Raw genomic sequence first — 19926 nt, forward strand, 5'->3', positions numbered from 1 at the left:
CCCTCGAGCAGGTCAACGCTCCCACCCAACTTGGTGTCGTCTGCAAACTTACTGAGGGTGCACTCAATCCCCTCATCCAGATCATCGATAAAGATATTAAACAAGACCGGCCCCAGTACTGAGCCCTGGGGAACACCGCTCGTGACCGGCCGCCAACTGGATTTGACTCCATTCACCAATTACTTGGTGAATTACTGAATTACTGAGTCCTGTTAATGCTTCCATGGATAAATCCTTGAACCTAAATTAAGAATTCCTCTGAGATTTTGGATGAAAATAATTATGATAAGTTAAAGTCTCACAGGCATAATTACTTGATGAATTACTTTCCATTATTACTTGGGAAAGACAGCATGGCTGGTAGCTCCAGGAGGGTCAGAACTATAGAGGAAAGGACGTCCAGTGAAGGTTCATGGGGGATAACAAGGCTGACTCTGCTAATATGGACAGCAGGCTGGTATCTGCACTAGGGAAAAATAACAAGCCTATATTTGTGTTATATTAAAAAATTGCCTAACTTTTCAGCTTTAGCTACTTGCAAAAGACATCTTTTTGAGAGAAAATTTTCACTTCAACTAGTGTGTAGTTTTTTGAGGAGTTGCACAATGGAGTGCTATTAAGCAATCATCATTGACTTTGTGGGACAAATTAATACTTCTATACTGTTTACCAAATAGCCTGTAGCATCCTCTGGCATAAACCATGTCATTTCAATGTTGTTTTCATTATTAAACCACTGTTGGAATGTAGTTGGAACTGTATTGTTACTAAGCAGCAGATTCAAATTTTGGCCTTTTGCCTTTTACAATTTCACAGGGAAGATATCAAATGGTTGAAAACAAGATAACTAGCTCTAATTAAAAATAGGCAAACTCATGTGTTGGGAGACTCGGACAAATCTCCCTAGGAGAAGATTACTTTCAAAAGTACCATTTTAGTCTACCATTGCTTTTCCTTAGAAAACTTAAGTTGGCACCTGAGCGGAAAAAAAAGTTTTCCTTTTGTTTATTTAGTTTACTATTCATCTGTTCAGTAAAAAAGAAAAACAACTGCAGCAACATGAAAATTTTGTCTTTTGTTTCTAAATCAAACATATTCTCCATTCCACTCTAATTACTTTGTCAGTTAACCTTATGTTTGCCTTATATTATGCTAGCCAATCCAAGTAATTACCAAACTCATTTGTGATTTAAACCTTTCTAAGCCAGTCATCATGGCAGGTGGCCCAAAGGAAGCAATTCTCAAACATCGGAGTGTCATTCCTAATCAGTGGAATTTAGCCATGGTCCCTAAGCTGTTTAACCATTTTCTTTCCTATTTGCTGAGATTTAGTAAGATTTAATTTTTCATATTGTGTCTGCAGAAAATACTGACCCCTGCCCCTGCTTTTTTCATCCCTTGTTTTTCTTCAGCTCTTTAAACTTTAAATTGCTAGCATTTGGAGAACATGTATCCCATCCTCTGGTTTTGCAGTGAAAAGAGTGCTTGGAACATTTAAGTAACCATTTAACTTAAAGTTCAATACTTGCCTAGCAAATTGAGCAAACTCTTGATGTATATGCAGGCCAGCATATATATATATTGTTAAGGATTTAGGATGTAATATATGTTTTCCTAACATTAACAACAGGGGTTAAGTATCTAGCTGCCTAAGATTTGATACCGTAGCCCCACTCCAAGAGACTTCTGAAGGGGTCAGGTTGGGTTGGGCTGACTTGCTCTCTTGGAGGTGCCTTTGTCTCTCTGCTCATTATAAAGAAGGAGCCTGGAGAGTTCCTTGGATTTGGTACTAAAATGTCAGACAACCTAAAGTTAGATGAGAATACTGTTTTCAGCATCTTAAATTACTTCAGCTAAATAATTTTCTGAGTCTTCTAAAGATATTTTTGTCTTACCTACCCTGAAATGTATCTGTGGTTACCCTAACAATTATAACGAAAATGTAGTTTTTCTATCATATTCTATTTACATGACTCCAACTGAAATAATGGGTCATTTTCCATAGTTGGTATTGGTGGAGTGGTGTTGGTAGTGTGACAGGATGAAATGTCCTTCCCTCAGTTTATACGATATGTTTAGGTATTAGTGGACATGTTTTATATATATAATTTCAGAGGTGTTCCACAAGTGGTGAGTCATAGTTTACATTTAAGATACAGCTAAAGGGGTTAGCATTGCACAATCTATAGCAGAGTCAAAAGAACAATTTCCATCCTGCCAGGCATGCTTTTTGTCCAGTAAACCTAAGCCTCTAGATGGATATAACTAAACTTTCTGACCTTGCACAATTCTGCAGCATGGTTTGTACAGGTAGCACTTTCTCCTCTCTCACTCACAGACTACATATCCCAGCCAAACCTGATTAGTATCTTCAAGCCTCTCCAGTTCTCATACTATCCACCCCGTCTTTCCAAACTGCATGGTCAGATTCCTGTCTGCTACCTCACTCTTTACCCCTCCACCTCCAACAACAGCTTCCTTTGACTTTTGGGCATGCTAGACCTCTGGATGTCAGCAGATATCCCAATCTTGGCTTCTCCTAAGCAGTGTAGACAGTAACCTGGGTAAAAAATACACTTATTATGGAGTTGGTGCACTAAAGCTGTCCTAGACTTCAGTTAACACTATAGATGCAGCTGGTATGAAAGGTCTCTGTCCTTTATACTTGGCCACAGTATCACCCTTGAAAAGAATGGCAGCTGTTAGGTTGCTGCTTGTGCCCAAAGCATGACACACTTAAGAGGAAGGTACATTTCATGCTACACCTATCTCTTACCATTATCCTGAGCAGTACAATTTAATTATTACTCTGAGAAAGGTGCAAAGGTGCGTTTAAAATCTCAGAGAAAGTTTGCTGTATATTTACTCTTCTAGCAAATAATAATTTATATTTTTGGATGCTTTTTAGTACTGTACTGCAGGTCAAGGGAAGAGTCCTGTTAATGCTTCCATGGATAAATCCTTGAACCTAAATTAAGAATTCCTCTGAGATTTTGGATGAAAATAATTATGATAAGTTAAAGTCTCACAGGCATATAATTGATAAATGGGTTACCTTTTGCAAAAGACTGCAGAATACTAAGTTTAAAAAAGTTCATTGCAACATGTACTTTGTTTATTCTTTTTTATTCTGTGCAGATTTAATTCTATATGGCACTGCTATTGAATATACTAAAACCTGGTATGATATGTATTATAAAAACAAAATTTTTAAGAAGAGGAGAGTTTATTGCAGTATACACTGTGAATTACCTGTCAAGAGATTCTAATTAGTGTTTCCATTATCTGAGCAGCTAAGTGAGATGCAAATTACCTGGGGAATATTCTCATTCTTATTATTGTTCTGCTAACAGAGGCATCCTTAACAGGATCAATTGGTCAACATGAAATCAATAAACCAGTGAAAGAAACTGTTTTAGCGTGAGAATGCATTCTGTAATGGCTTGTGGGAATTCTACAAAAGCATCAAGTCTTCAAAATTTCAGTGAGGATGAAAACCATCCCAGACAACCTAAAGGAAGGTCTGCTGTGAATCCTGTAACATCCCCTTACGTACGTTACATTCAAAGGCTAAATATAGATCTAACAGAACTGTGAGAGAGACATTACATCTTCATTTAAATGTATTGAGTGGTCCAGCAATCCTCCCTTGGAACAAAGGGAAGGTAGATTTTGTTGTAATCACAGTCTAGCATATCAGCTGTGGAAGGGCTGCATCCTGGTATTGTTCAGTATTGTGGTGCTGTACTACCAATTCACACCCTACCATTTCACAGGTGCCTTGCCATCCTTTGAGAGAATGACTTTATCCTCAGCAGTAGTCACATGCTAAGCGATAGTATACTTAACAGAAATCAAATTATTTGTACTGTTAAAGTGCTGGAGCAGTCCTGGACATGCTTTTGGTCCACACTGTCTAAGATCATTGACTGAAACAATCTTTAGGCAGTGGCCAAGTTTTAAAGTACTTCAGGGACCATTTGCAGTGGGAGTCCACATGCTGCCTCCCTTCATTGTAGGCCAGGAAAGTTTACCAGCATGGGTGCAAGCCAGTCTGTCCCAGCTCACGCTAAACCAGAGTAGCTACTTTCCCTCTTCAAGCATTCCACCTCTAGGAAAAGTAAGAATTTTGAAGTGTGTCCAAAGTGCATAAAACATACAGATTCTGGTCTTTTTTTTTTTTTTGTTAAAACCAGTGCAACATGCCCATTGATTTGTGAGTGGCCTGTGTTATATATAGGGCCGCCATGTAAGAAAGGTAGGCTGAGGACATGGCCAGACTGCCTTCTGTTCTGATTATTGCCTATGAGTAACTTAGAGCACAGAAGGAGGTTTCATCTGACCAAGTACAGATGTCAACACCTGAACCTTATTACAGAAACCCTCTTATAGGCTGTGGGGAAAATGTAGATGCTTCTAGTACATGACTGGCGATGTATTTAAAATGTTTACATGAGGACATTTCAAGATGCTTTTTTTTTCTTCATCCCCTATGAAGGGAACCAAGAGTAACTAGCTCAATGTAAATCCTATCCCAGGGCCATTTCAGTCAGGTATAACTTGGATGAAGCTTCACAGTCTTTTAAATAATGCCATGGACCAATGGGATTCCTGATTGTTGTTTGGGTTACAGTTCTCCTCTTACTCGCTAAAACACAACTTCTGCAGATCTTCTAGTGGTGGCCCTTAGTTTGAAGTAATCTGTCCTTACAGACATAATGTCAGTGTTTATGGGAAATACTATCCTTTTGTATTCCAGTCTTCTGTATACTAACCTTCTTTTTTACCACCTTAGAAAGCATTGGTGTTTGAAAAAGTGCCTGTAATGTATAATTGACAAAAGAGGTTTTTTGCATTTAAAATAAAATGGAAGATTTTTCTTGCATTCTGTATGACCAACAGAACCTTTGATGTGCTTAAGAAGTTTATTATATTATTTTTACTGTATGGAAGGTGACATTGCTTTTGTTTTATAGCTGTAGGGCAATCAGATATGAATGTTATGACATATATGAGGAGACAAGTTTCTAATACTGATCATAATTTTAATCCTTCTCTTTCCTGCATCAGAAATGTAGTAGTATTCCAGGTCAGAGATGTAGTACAGAATTATGTAATTAAATAACAGATTTTCAAAAAGGTTAATGCATCTTCTGGGTTGTAAGATGAAGGTGATTTGTTTTTTTTTTTCTTATTTTCTTTTTCTTTAACATGAAAAAGCTTCTAGAAATTATAGAAAGTGCTTTAAAAGGATAGTGATTTTAACAGCATAGGATATTTTGAAGGAAATGAATCAAAAAGTCTGTTTATGTTTGGTTCTGTGATCTCTCCGGGATACCTAATTATTTCTTGAATTGTAGAGTTAGTTTTCCTAAGCTTGTGTGAGAAGTTGTCATTGCATTTATGACCTGGTGTAAAAGGCCATGTCTGCCATCTCCTTTTATTGTTCAGTATTTCACAATATTTCACAATATTTTTCTAATTATGAAGAAAAATCTATATTTAAAATTATCTGTTGTATACAGCATTAGAATGCTTAGATCTGCTTATATCCAAACTTTTCTAAGTTATATATAGCAGGTTTTCTACTTACATATCTAATAACTTCAATTCTTGATATTTTATTATCTTAAATGCTATATCATGCTTTTATAGCAAGTACCCCTTACATATTCATACTGTGGAAGTAAGAAAAGTTTCTCAAATGAGACTTAGGCTTGTGTTGGGACAGTGTTTGTATTTATCTGTACAGGTATTTATCTGTACAGGTGAGAGTAAATGTACAAAACTTATTGAGCTATTGTGAAAGGTTTAATCATAAGAGACAAAACCCTTTTGAGAAAGATAATTTAGTTTGAAAATTGTATAAAATCTTTGAAAATTTGACTCAATGTCAGGTTTACCCAAAGTATGTATTCAAATGGCTGCATTAAGAGATAGAGTTACAACACTAATGTGAATATGATGATCTGAATGGATGAACATATCTGAAGTGAACATATAAAGTAAAAATCCAGGAAAAAGCGTATTTATACTTATCACTATTATGAATGGGGATTTTTAAAGGTTACCCTTCCCATTAACAATCTAGACTTTTTTTTTTTTAACCTAAATGAGTTTGTTAAGCATGACTTCTGCACACACTTTTCACATTTGTCCATTGTACATGTGGGATCATGGGCTTTTAAGTATGTGATCAATGTGGGAGTTCAGTTGGTGAAACTAAGCAAAAGCCTAAAACTAAGCATACGTGTCAGAGTTGTCTTAGTGAAGTAAATGTGTTCCTGACAGGTAACTCTAAGGTGCAATCCCATGAAGGGGACTTGATTGTGCATAATCACTTAGCAGAATGAATTAGTTGAATCATTTAATGCCAACTAAATATTGTATGCCATTGTTAACTAAAAATGTTTAGAATTCTTAGGAAGTTTCACTATTTTTAATGCATGTGATATTTTTGCACTAGGAAACAGAAGTCTTGATTAAAGCCAATTGCTAAGTAGTGTAATTCACTAAACATTAAGAAAAAAACCTATATTTTAGTCCCTGTTCACAGGAAATATTTCAGGAAGTAATGATGTCCTTCTATTTCCTATAAGGGTAGCAGAGGGGAGCCAGGTCCTGCGGGTCCTCCAGGTTTACCAGGGAAATGGGTAAGCAGTTTATTTCCATATTCAGTGTTCATGTTTACTTTCAAGGAGCTATGGTATCATCTGGAACTACACTTACCCATTTATCCACGCAGGGAACTGAAAATAACGTTGAAATGAGTGATTGTTGAGTTTCTTTTTCAGTCTTCTGTGACTAATATTAGCAAATGCTGTTTTAAAGTATATGGAGATGTGTGGGACTTTTTCTTCTGTTTAAGAAAACATAAATCCTGTGATGTGCAAAGTTGGGTTGCACACTCCTGTGTGGGCTGTGTGTACTTGGGTAACAGGAGCAGTGAAAGACCGGCTTTCTGCTAACAGCTACGTGAAACTATAATGAATGGAGCAGATTATGAATGCCACCTTTTACCAGTGCTCCAGCACTATTTGCTTAGTAACAGTCAGAAGCATAGCTGGGGAGGTTTTGGCTGAAAGAGCCTGCTGTTACAGAGGAATGCGCAAATCACAGAGTACAAGATCTTAGGAAGTATTTTTAAGGGAACCAGACTGTTGTCGAGGGACTGGAGGGTGGAAAGACCTGTAAGCCATTTCTGTTGTGTTTGTCAGCAATAAAATCATAATAAGATGCTGTTTAAAGGGCTGTATTTTGAATCAGCTCTATTTTCATCAGATAATCCTCTTTCATCAAGTTAGGATTGTTCTGGAAATAAGATTCTGCCCCATATTCTTGTCAGGATATGACCCTTAGTTGCTCATTTTAAAACAGATTGTGTAAGTTTACATCCTTGACTTATTTTCACAGGGTCCCCAGGGTGATATTGGACTTCCTGGACTGCCAGGTCCTCCAGGCCTACCTGGTGGTAAGGGTGACCGGGTAAGAAAAGCACTCATACATACAGACTGCAGTTTGATGTCAGGAGTAAATACAATAATTTGAGCATTGTTTGCAGTTTTTACATGAATCAATGTCTGGTTTCTTGCTTTGTATGTAGATTTGTTAACTGCTTGAAAGCGGTGCTCTAGGTGCCCATTAAATACTTGTAGCTCATAAAATATACAGGAAAAATCTTGACACTGTTACTTAAGGGACTGAAATGAGATTACTGGTGTAAATATTTCCTTTTCTTGGAGTTTGAATCATTTAAAGGCCTAAATCATATTGCAAATCATTGACCCAGCCAGATCCGAAATTGTAAATCAGGGTCTCTGGTCACTAAAGAGCTTTGGAACTTCAGCCCTGGTCTATAGTAGATACAATGCCTTTTACATACGTCTTAGGACCTGCTATGGAAATGCACAGGCAAATGCAGCTATTGAGACACCTATGCATACACGCACAATTACAGGATATAAGTACCTCTTCTAATACTTTGTTAGGAGGGAAGAACTGGGCCCTGGGGATCTCACATACCTGCAGAGGATATCTTGCTTTGCTGAATACGTCAGTGAAGACTGTATATTAAAAAAAATACGTTCCTTATCTTCTCTTGCTTATGGGAGGCTACAGAGGATGGAATTCACTCACCAAACTTTGGACATCTTTGTTATAGAAATAGTCAGTTCTACACTGTGTTTCACCCTTCTTACTTGAGACATCTACTTCAGTATTAAATGAATTGCACTTCTGAAGTGCCTCTTACTTTCCACTGACCATCAAGGAAGTATAGAACTGTTAGTGAGACATAGATATCACTGCTGTAGATGTCTTTAGTTGAACAGAGGAATCCTGCCCCTGGTATGCTCCCAGTATACATCGTAGGGTGGCTAGATAGGGCTTGCAGTTGTTTTAGGCAGTTTTTAAAAGCTGCTCAGGCACTTAAAAACAAGTTCCTAACACAGTCTTTGTTGTTGAGGTATTTCTTCATATGTTTGTTTTTGTTTATTTTTTCTTTTTTTAATGCTGAGATCAGGAACATATATTTCTAGTCACATGTAAGTATTGATATAAAGCAGTCTCTTTGTATTAGATTGGTAATGATTCATACTTTAGACTTCTCCAGAGGGAGATTGAAGCTACCTGAGGAAGCAAATCTGGAAGGAAAATAACTAGTATTTATTGCAGTGCTGACAATCTCCCTCCAAAGATGCCTGATTTTTCTCATTTACCGTATAAAGGGTCTGGACCTCTAGGATAAGAGCAGAATGTAGATGCTGTAAACAGACCCATTGAGATTCAGGCTACACCCAGGAGGTTTCCATTTATATAACTGGCAGATGACAGTATCTTATGCCTGGAGCTTTTTTTAAACCCTAGGGTCAGTTTAATGCCCTGTGCTTAAAGTACCTGACGTTAAAGTCCAAAAAGCTATGCTAGCAATTATCTCATCCTGTGATCGCTTTTTAGCTTTCCTATTTTGAGACAAGTGTCAACTGGATCCATTTGTATCCTTGATTCATTTTTTTTCTTCAGTTGCATAGAGGCTGTAGTGAATTTTCTGGGGCAGGCTTAACATGGCTGCAGCGTTGCCAGTAGCACTGATCTGCAGTATGTATTCCAAGTCAGAAACCTGGAGAGCATTGTGCCACTCTTATCCTTTTTCTACCCTGTTCAACTTGCAACTGCATCTGTCTTATACAGAGCCAAACATCCTTGTCAGGGTTTGGAAATAGGTATCTCTGTAGCCTGTTAACCCTAGTCTTTTGGTCAACCACTGGTATCAATAAGTTCCAGACTGAAGTAACCTTTCTTCCCTTCCTGATTTCAAAACTTCATGGGTTTGTACACAGGGATCCTATAAAGTTCTGTTGTGAAGCCCTTATATGCCTGATAAAAGTTGATGTAAACAGCAACCGGAAGCCAAGTAGAAGTCACAAAAAAATGTGATTCAGTAGTCATTCTTAATCCCAAAGCTGTTAGATACTGGGTACTACCTGCTGGCACCTTGTCACATGCAGGGGATTTTGACCACTTAAAGAACCACCACCAAAGATATCAGCAAAAGTGGTTTTATTGAAGTAAGATGTTGTAAAAGTGAGACTTAACAAAGTTTGATGGCAAGGTTCACTCTATTACTTACTGCAGAGGGTATAGTAACGATTCAAAGCTACCAACTCAGAATCTTAGTGCACTATAATACAAGGTTATGCACAATGTCGGTCACTTACCAAAGATCTGCAGTTGGTAAGGGGTCTCTCAGCCTCGAGGAGTAACCTTGCGAGGTGTCCCAGCTCAAGAGGAGATCACCACCATGCAGCCAGCTGCTTAGCAGGGAGAGCTCAAAAAAGGCTCACTCAGGCTGTCCTATTTATGGAATAAAGTGGTTGGCTCGTAGTCAAATTATGTGTGATGGAAAAGGTAGGCATGAGACTCCTTGTACCCACAACTTACTTTGTTCCTTGACAAATGAGTCTTGGAAGAAGCACCTGCTCTTCATGTGTTAATTGCATGGTCGGTGTTCCAGTTTCCAAGCCCATATGCATCAATGCTCACCATGTCACCCTCTTCCTGTGTGGGTTTTCAGAGAACAGATTGGAACTCAAGAAGTTCTTGGCCCAGTTATGGCCTGGGCCTTTACTTCTTTTGGAGCCTGAACCAGACTGCCACTAGTAAGGTCAAGGAGTCAAGTGCGCCCATCACACTCCACCCCATGACTACAGTCAATCCACTTTATCGACTCATAGGGTGTTAGTACGGTTACCTCTTGCCTTTATGTCATAAATATGTGGCATACTGCAGATCAGTGAGTGGTAAGGGTACAATTATCTGATGAGTTGCTTAGCTTAAGCATTACAATTAATGCTAATTATATACCATTGCACATACAGAATCAGTTGATTGCATATGTTTTACATGTTGGATTAACACAATTTGTTTCATTATTTGCCAAACTTTGATATACAGAATGATTACGAGCAATAAACACAATAAAGTCAGGACTAACAAAACAAATTAAATTCAAAGCTCCAGTTGATGTTAGTGAGCATCCAAGGAGAGTTTCCCACCAGTGATGTTCTCCATCTTTCTTCACTTTTTCTAGGATGTGGTGTATCTTCTCTGTGTCATGATAGAATCAGGATTCTTTGTCTGTTGTTTTGAATTCGTTTTAGCAATTGACACAGGTCGTGTCGTGGTTTAATTTCAGTCGGCAACTAAGCACCACGCAGCCGCTCGCTCACTCCCCCCCACCCGGTGGGATGGGGGAGGGAATTGGAAGAGCACAAGTGAGAAAAACTCGTGGGTTGAGATAAAAACAGTTTAATAATTGAAATAAAATGATAATAATAATATGATGATAATAATAATAATACACAAAGCAAGTGATGCACAGTACAATTGCTCACCCCCCCCAGCTTCTTGTGCACCTTCAGCCTTCTCAGTCGGTAGAGCATGGGAAGCTGAAAAGTCCTTGGCTAGTGTAAGCATTACCTAGCAACAACTAAAACATCGGTGCGTTATCAACTTTGTTCTCATCCTAAATCCAAAACACTGTACCAGCTACTAGAAAAGAAATTAACTCTATCCCTGCCGAAACCAGGACAGGTCGTCACGTTGCAACAGTTTTCTTACCAAAGTGAGATTCATTCCAGTGGGGGAATGAATAATAAATCTTGATACAATGTATAGTTAGATTGTAACAATTGGTGGGATGTGACAGGAGCTGAATATGAATGGCAAACATTTTGTTTGGTGTCAAGACAAATGTCTTGGGCCTTACTGGTATTACTTTCACAAGTAAATCCTTGTTATTCCTGTACAACGGACTTGTCAACATCAACAGTTTGCCATTTGTTCCCATTTTGTTGGGCCCATACTCTATGTTCTAATGGGTAGAGTACAGTTCCATTGTGATTTAATCCCAGCGCAATGATTGGGTATACGGTGTATACCGAAGCATTGCGTATTGTTAAAAGCTGTGGCTTTACTGTCAGTGGGGTCATAAGTGAGATTGACTAGATACCACCAAGATTGGAAATCCCTTTTGAATTGAGTCACATTTTCCAAATTAGCTTTTGAATCTCAGTGCCTTTCCTTATAATTGCCACTACAGTAAATTGCACCCATAACTGAGCTTAGATAAAGCTAAGAGCTAGAGAGACATTATTCTGGGCAATGCCAAGTGCATCTGCAATTAGTTGGTGGTCCTTCTCATTAATTCTTTCCCATTTAGGCAATATATCAGGTAAAAGCCATTGACTAGTTCCCAGTGCCAGCAAAGAAGATCGAAATGGATGTTCTAGTTTACGCAAATCACTTGTTGCTGAGCTTAATTTATTTGCTAAAACTTCAGCGTCTATGCTGTTTAGTTCTCCTAATCTTGTCCCCAGAATGCCCATCACATTCCTCCATGTTCATTTTGGAGAAGTGAGGGTTCGCCCATGCAACCATGCTAACTATCCTGTATAGGATGTATTTAGGAATGGTGAGCAAGTAGGTTTAACTGCAGAGATATTAACCTGCATTGATAGTTCCACGCATCTGAGGGACCATGATGGATTAAATAGCACTTGTTGCTGGCCTGTATATTTAATAGCATAGCGTCCAATTTCAGCAATCAGGATATGTAGTTTGATTGGTTGTGGGAGTAATAAAATAGGGAGTAGGTTAATAGGCAGTAGGGGTAGCTGTTGGTGTAGTGTGAGGGCTGGGAATAGGTGTTAGCGTGACCTCTAGGGATAGTCCGTTTCCTTTATCTTTCCCTGTATCTGTCAACAGGCATACTGCTTCTATAGTTGTGTCATTAAAGAGGAAACTAATTATACAACTGGGGTGTGAGAAACAGTTTGCTCTGCTTTTGATTGAGTTTGATTTGTCCTTTTGATGACCACGTAGGTGTTTCCCTTTGAATAATTTGTTACATTACATTCAGTAGAGATTTTGTCACCCAGTGTAGCAAAAATAAGGTGACTTTTATTTGCTTTTACCATGCTGTGATTACCAGTGATTATCATTGTTAGGTTTTGTCTTGGTTTTCCCATTATTCCTGTATTCCCATCAATTTTAAACATGTATGGCACAGAATGTACTGTAGTTACTGTACTGATCAGCATAAACAAAAGAATTGCAAGGTTTCCATCCTGTGTGTTGGGCTTGTTGATGTGTGAACGAATGTGGTCCATGCTGGCAATGATTACTCCTGTGAGAAGGATAAGCAATCGCTCGATGGTTAGCCTGGTCTCCAGGGAAGGTGTGCCAGTATCATTCCTGGTATCATCCTGAAAGGAAAAAAACAATACAAGTCTCAGTGGGATTTTTCTGGACTGGTTACCCCTTCTAGTTAGTGGCTAGGATGTATCCACCTAGCGCTAATACAATGTTTAGCTCCATTGCTGTCTTTTGCTTCCCAGGCCAAAGGGCCACAGGGTTTTGTTACTGTTACTGGGACAGTGCAAATTTGCGGTAAATCTACCATAACGGATTGCCCTGGTTGAAGGGCCAATAGGGTACATTTTTACATCTGATGGAGGTGCTCCCTAAGGTGCTGACAGAAAGAATGCACGAGTGACTGGGCTCCCTGTCAGTCCGTATCGGTTATTCAATTGGTGAATCACTTTAGGCAATCGAGTATCCCAGTGGGGCTTGTGTGGTTTAAGACTCCTTTTTAATAGACCATTTCTCTTTCTACTATCCCATTTGATTGGGGATAGTAAAGGGTATGGAATACCCGTTGAATGTCTTCCTGCTTTGCCCATTCCTGCACTTCCTTGCTGGAGAAATGTGAGCCATTGTCTCTTCGGATGACATCGGGGGCCTGAAAACCAAGAGGATAATCCCCTGATGGTGTTCTGACCATTAGCCTTCCGACATTTAGTTGCCATAGTTAGGCAACTTCTATTCCCGTGAGGATGTACTGATATCCTGGGGAGGGTTTAAAGGGTCCAATGTCGTCAATTTGCCTCGCTGACCATAGGGTTTTTCCTTTATTGAGATGTAGGGGTTATGCTTTAGCAGGGTGATATGTTTGCAATTTCAATTTACATTGGGGGCATTCTGTAAGGATGATTTCACATGTTTTCCTGTCTAGAGGCCAACCTCGGCTTTGAGCCGCAAAATAAAGTGCTTCTTGGGCTGTGTGGCCTACTGATACAACCATTCTCCCAGTCAGTACCATTCGGGATTTGGCGCGTCTCCTGTTTTTATTCCCCTAGTTCTGGCTAAGTCATCTACTTGTTGGTTCCATTTTGTAGCTGGCTGGTCATTTTTTACATGGGCTTTTACCCATCCTAGTTTAAATGGTGCTTATCTAGCTATATCTAATAATAATTGCCAATCTTCAGTTCTCCAAACTGGAGATCTATTTACTTCCCAATTTAGGGTTTCCCTTTGGCAAAGCCATTGTGTGGCACCTGCCCACACAGCATAGGAGTCAACATGGATTACTTTTGCTCCATTTTGTGCTGCTAAAACAATTGCCCTTAATTCTACTTGTGCACTACCTTTACCTTCTTCTATTACTTGTTTGCCGTGGTAATGTCTGATGCAGTGGCCTCAGACCGCCATCTACCCTTTACCCTCTTTGCTGAGGCATCGGTAAACCAAACGCCTTCACTCAGTGTTCTCTCAGTAAGGGGAGGTGCATTTAGAATTGGCGAAGGTTTAAATGGCTGGTTTAGTGCTAATGGGTCGGTGTGTTTATAGGCATTTGTAATGTGGGAATTTTTGCATGTCCTTCAGTCAACTACATTTTGTCTGCTACTCCCATCAGGTAGGCGTACAATTTCCTGATAGTGGGTTTCTGTGCAATTCGTTCTGGGGGAGTAGTTCCTTTCAGAACTGTTTCTAGCAAATTAAATGGCCCTCTAGGCTGTCCCTGGTGTATTTTCTCAACTTGTTTAACTGCTTGGACTAAAGACAAAGGTCCCTTTTCCCACTGGGAATATGTCTGTTCTGTTTCTTTAAATGTGTTTGAGCTAAACATTAAAGGCCTTTTTGGCCTGTTCAGCCAGTTTGGAATACATTTCAATAAGTGCCATGTTCTGCAAAACCCCATTCTGCTATAATACGGTCACGGGGATGTACTGGGCCCAGTGGCTGATACGTCTTTAATTCCTGTATTAGGGTTTTGACTGCCTTTTCATGTTCTGGCTTCCATTTCCATGGTTTTCCTTTTCGTAAAAATGAGTACAGTAGGTGAGCAATGATAGAAAATCCAGGTACATGTTTCCTCTGGTACCCTAAAGTACCCGTAAGCTGTTGTATTTCTTTCTTAGATTGGGGCTTCTGCAATTGTTCCATTTTACTTAGAGTGTCCAGTGGAATTGCTGCACTATCTGCAATCCACCAGATACATAAAAATTTTACTTCTCTACTCGGTCTTTGACATTTTTCAGGTGGAAACTCAACTTCTGCTTTGTATAGTGCTTGCCACACTGCTGCTGCTGCTTCCCCCTCTCTTTCAGGGGAAGTCTCTCCAATCAGAATATCACCTATATATTGGTACAGTTTCACACCCTGAGAAGTGAGACTGTCTGTAAAAGTTCAGCAAGTGCAGCATGAGCAATCGTAGGTGAATGTTTATAGCCCTGTGGGAATCTGTTAAAGATATATTTTATACCTTCCCAAGTAAAAGCAAATTTCTCTTCATCTTCCTCCTGCAAGGGGACCATAAGGAACATATATTTCACCTCTTGTACCACCATCCATGGGTGTGTGGCTGCTTGTAGTGTGGCTGTTAAAGCTGCAATATTGTGTACTGCAGCTGTTAGCGGAGCTGTGTTGGCATTTAGGCACCAGTAATCTATTGTCAGGTGCCATCTCCCATCCAGCTTTCGGACTGGCCAGATTAGTGAATTGTATGGGGAGTGGGTTCTGGAAATAGTGTGCCATTTTTCCAAGACTGCTATTATGCCAGAAATTCCATTTTGTGCCACAGCAGAAATCGGATTCTGTGATACATTGGTAATTTTCAAATCGGGGAGTGCAGGGGCTATGCGGTGTATGTGTACTGTAGCTTCCCAGTTTCTACTGGGGTTGGGGTTGGTACTTGAACTGAAGCACTACATGCTGCTGTCTGGCAAGCACCAGTTTCGTCTAGTCAAAACATCAAAACCCAAAATATTTTCATTGTGCTTTTTAACCGCAAAGCAAGTAGACCACATGCGCTTCTCGCCTGGAGCCATAAATTAATTTTCGTGGTTTGGCATGTAACACTTGCTTTGTTTACCCCGGTGACTTTAACTCTTTGCTGTCCGGGTCACACTCCCGATTTCTTGGCATCCTGTTGTGTTCGTATTGAAATTTGTGCTCCTGTATCTATCAGGAATTTTACCAGTTGTTGTCAAGGACCAACTGGAATCAAAATGTAAGTGCCTCCTTCATTTAGTGGCTTTAATATTGCATAATCTACCGTGGTGGATATCCAGGGTATCACCAGATTCTCCCTGTGTGTGCATAGCTTGTATGCAGGCGGCTTTTGTGACAGCAGTGGAGGACATGCTTAGGGAACGGATGGGAGTTATAGAAGATTCACCTTATTCCAAGGCACCTATTCCCCCAGCCCAATAAGCCACCCTACGGGTGATAGAATGGGATTCAGTCACTGGCTTGGGTTCGAGGTTTAAGAAAACTCCCAGACCCCAATAACCATTTGCTTCATCTCCACTTAACATTACTTGGTTGCCGCCACTCAGGCAGATGCACCATGAATATTCAATTTCAGTTTCACCTGGCTTTCTGCCGTATTTCTCTTGTAAGTTTGCCAATTGCAATGGATCCCAGGGAGTGGTTTGTGTAGTATATCGCGGAGCACCACCCCGAGATTCTTCAGAGTGTTCTGTTTTAGTGATGGGTCTATCCTCATATTCGGGCAGTTCTGAGAGGAAATCCAATTGTAAATTGGATGTTCTCATCCCAAATCCAAAACACAGCATGGTACCAGCTACTAGGAAGGAAATTAACTCTATCCCTGCCGAAACCAGGACACAGAGGAGCATCATTTTCCTCATTGTAGTCATCAAGTTCACCCCAAATATCACCATCCCAATCCTCTGGGGACACTATTAGCTTCCTAATTTGCATGGGGTCAGGGGGATGCGGCACCCACATGAGCATCATCTCAACCTTTCCTTCCAACTTTTGTTTTTTCTCCTTTTCTTACTGTAACTGCTTCTCTAGCTGCTCAATCTGTAAGGGCAGTAACAACTCAGCTGTCTTCCTGCCTTCTATTTCATCTCTTAGATCTCATTTCTCTCTATTTCCTATACTGACAGGCAGCTTCTAGGCAGGTGCCTAACATATTACAAATAATTCCCTTTCCTTTACTGTCTTTAGCATTTCCTTTAGCTAATTTTAGCTGTCCTTCAATGGCACCCCAGTCATGCCAATGTTTGCGAGCCCATTCTTCTGAGAATTTGGGACTCGGACTTATTCTGTGCCTCTGTAAGTAATCAGTGATACTACTTGCCATCCTGCTGACTATGCCAAGTTGTCACAGGTAAGATTTAGACTGCTTAAAAAACTACCGCTAAAGGTATCAGCAAAAGTGGTTTTATTGAAGTAAGATGTTGTGAAAGTGAGACTTAACAAAAAGTTTGATGGCAAGGTTCACTCTATTACTTACTGCAGAGGGTATAGTAACGATTCAAAGCTACCAACTCAGAATCTTAGTGCACTATAATACAAGGTTATGCACAATGTCGGTCACTTACCAAAGATCTGCAGTTGGTAAGGGGTCTCTCAGCCTCGAGGAGTAACCTTGCGAGGTGTCCCAGCTCAAGAGGAGATCACCACCATGCAGCCAGCTGCTTAGCAGGGAGAGCTCAAAAAAGGCTCACTCAGGCTGTCCTATTTATGGAATAAAGTGGTTGGCTCGTAGTCAAATTATGTGTGATGGAAAAGGTAGGCATGAGACTCCTTGTACCCACAACTTACTTTGTTCCTTGACAAATGAGTCTTGGAAGAAGCACCTGCTCTTCGTGTGTTAATTGCATGGTCGGTGTTCCAGTTTCCAAGCCCATATGCATCAATGCTCACCATGTCACCCTCTTCCTGTGTGGGTTTTCAGAGAACAGATTGGAACTCGAGAAGTTCTTGGCCCAGTTATGGCCTGGGCCTTTACTTCTTTTGGAGCCTGAACCAGACTGCCACTAGTAAGGTCAAGGCGTCGAGTGCATCTGTCACACACCTGACATATTATAGCAGAGATAGCAATACAAAACAGTGTTACAACGATGGATCATGCTTCAGTGAATCTTACAGAGTAGTTATGCAGTGTTCACCACTTATACTGTTTCTGATTCACACATTTTGAATTGGCCTCAGCCACTCTGGTTCTGTCTATGTTAGTAAATTAAACAGCACCAGGCCAAGACCCAGACCTTGGCACTGGAACATGATCCTTTATATTGTTAAATAGTTAGTGTAGCCCCTAGTACAGTTTTGGCTGATGCTTACTGGCAGTTTCGCAAACAATTCCTGGGCATGGTTTGAGAGGGATGTTTACAAATAGGTAAGCAGTATGTCAAAAGAGTGGATATTTTCATATTTTGACATCTTACCCTATTGTCTCCATTGAAATTTTGAGAGTCAATGTAGAATAGATGCAGATAGTTTCAGCTGTGATTTTTATGTTTGCTGATATAAATATTACAGGCCAAGTTTCATAAAAGCAAAAGCTTCTTCCACCTCAACTTTATCTATTGGCAGTTTTGTTGCTCTAAAGAAGAGTAAGTGGAGAAAAAGAACCCCAAAAATGATGTTAGGTTGGAAATCAATGTCTTTTTTTGTGAGTAATTTGGAAAACCTTAATAAGGCACGATTTTGAGAACACTTCAGACAAAATAGTTTTAGTGTTGTTTGAAAAAGTTGGAATGTTAAATAGGTCTGTGATTTCCACTGCTTAGCTTTGTGGATAATTTAGTATTGGCTCTTCGTCCTCAGGAACATGAGAACAAATCTGAACTCATTAAATTGTAAATGTTACACCGGTTTGTGTGCCTATATCTGATATGAATTAAATGGATTTCTGAAATGGGAGACAAAATGCTGTATCTCTGTCTGTTTTAGAAAAAAAAAATACGCACAGTTATAGTTCTTTTGGAATGTATATGTTTGAATGTGCACAGACTGCAACATTTAAGGATGGTGTGATTGGTTTTCTAACAAAACACAAATACTAAGATTTTCTTAAATAATACACTGTTCTACAGATGAAATACTTTTACTATAGAAACAAATTACATATGTTTGAAATGAATCAGGTCATTAATTTATTCCTCTTTTTGGTTCCTGCCTATCCACACTTGTATGTTTGGTTACAGTATTCTAAGATGAAACATAATTAATATTATTTTTTTAAAAAAAGAAATATCGACTTTAAGATACAAGCCATTCAGCTTTGACTGTAATGATCAAAATTCTAGAGACAGCTCTGCTAAGAAACATTGAGAATTAAACAGCAAGCAAGACAAGATTGTGACTGAACTTGTGGATGTGTCAGTGTGCTTATCGCACGTTAGCAGGGCTGGTATGGCCTACAGCAATACCGAATACTTAATAGGGCTAGAAAAAGTGATACACTTACTGGATTTTTCACTTATAACTTCTAACCAATTTGCAGAGCAGAGTTGTAGCAGCTGCAAGAGCATCTGCCATGTAAAGAGGAGAACTACTGTTTCACAGTCAGAATCTGTACCATCCAGTGTGGCAGTGGATTATATGTTCCATGTTGTTACTTGCCTTCAGTCTGTCACCTTAATTATATAGTAAGATTTGAGTGCTTTCTTTGTCATTCTTAAAAATTTGCAGCTTTGAAGGTCTCTTGCATTCATGCTAGATGGTAGGGAGGATTGAAGATAATTTAGTATGCTTTTGAACCTGCAGTTTCAAATTCTGAAATTTATTTATTTATTTATTTTTATCTTTAAACTTTTAGGGTTCAGTGGGTGAACCAGGACCTAAGGGTGAACAAGTGAGTCATGTTAGAGATCATGGTACTTTCAAGTCACAATACCAAATGCTGCAGCACATTATGTTGCCTAAATCTGAAGGCTGACAGTATGTCTTTTTTTTGATATAGGGTGCACCTGGAGCAGAAGGAGATGGAGGAGAAAAGGGTGACTTAGTAAGGCGTTATTTTCTCTTCACCTTATCTAATATTTTGTTGTCGTAAATGAAAACTTTAAAGTGTTGTTGGAGTGCTTCAAGCATATGGTTTGATCATTGAAAGTCACATTTCAGTTTTATATTAACTGGGCATTGCAGAGCACAGCAGTTCTATTAGCCTGGTCATGCCATTCCTGCTGTTTTGAAAGCACTCTGAGATATGCATATTCTATTAGGTGTATAATACAGTACAGACTGCCTTGAAGTGTGTGTGTGTGTATATACAGATAGATACATATGTAGAGATACACTAAGCATTTATATATAAATATATAT

At 39.4% G+C, this 19926-nt stretch overlaps 1 protein-coding gene across 2 annotated transcripts in view; it reads left to right on the forward strand.

Annotated features, from left to right (window-relative positions):
* Positions 1 to 19926, forward strand: part of COL9A1 (collagen type IX alpha 1 chain) — an 88393-nt gene that overhangs the window by 49073 nt on the left and 19394 nt on the right. For both annotated transcript variants that reach the window (XM_009275787.1, XM_009275786.1), the window contains exons 29-32: positions 6600 to 6653; positions 7414 to 7485; positions 19421 to 19456; positions 19565 to 19609. In XM_009275787.1, coding sequence (XP_009274062.1) covers positions 6600 to 6653; positions 7414 to 7485; positions 19421 to 19456; positions 19565 to 19609 — 207 coding nt within the window. The remainder of the gene's footprint in view (positions 1 to 6599; positions 6654 to 7413; positions 7486 to 19420; positions 19457 to 19564; positions 19610 to 19926) is intronic.

This window comes from Aptenodytes forsteri, unplaced genomic scaffold (assembly GCF_000699145.1).
Source record: "Aptenodytes forsteri isolate BGI_AS27 unplaced genomic scaffold, ASM69914v1 Scaffold256, whole genome shotgun sequence".
In the NCBI taxonomy this organism is placed as follows: domain Eukaryota; kingdom Metazoa; phylum Chordata; class Aves; order Sphenisciformes; family Spheniscidae; genus Aptenodytes; species Aptenodytes forsteri.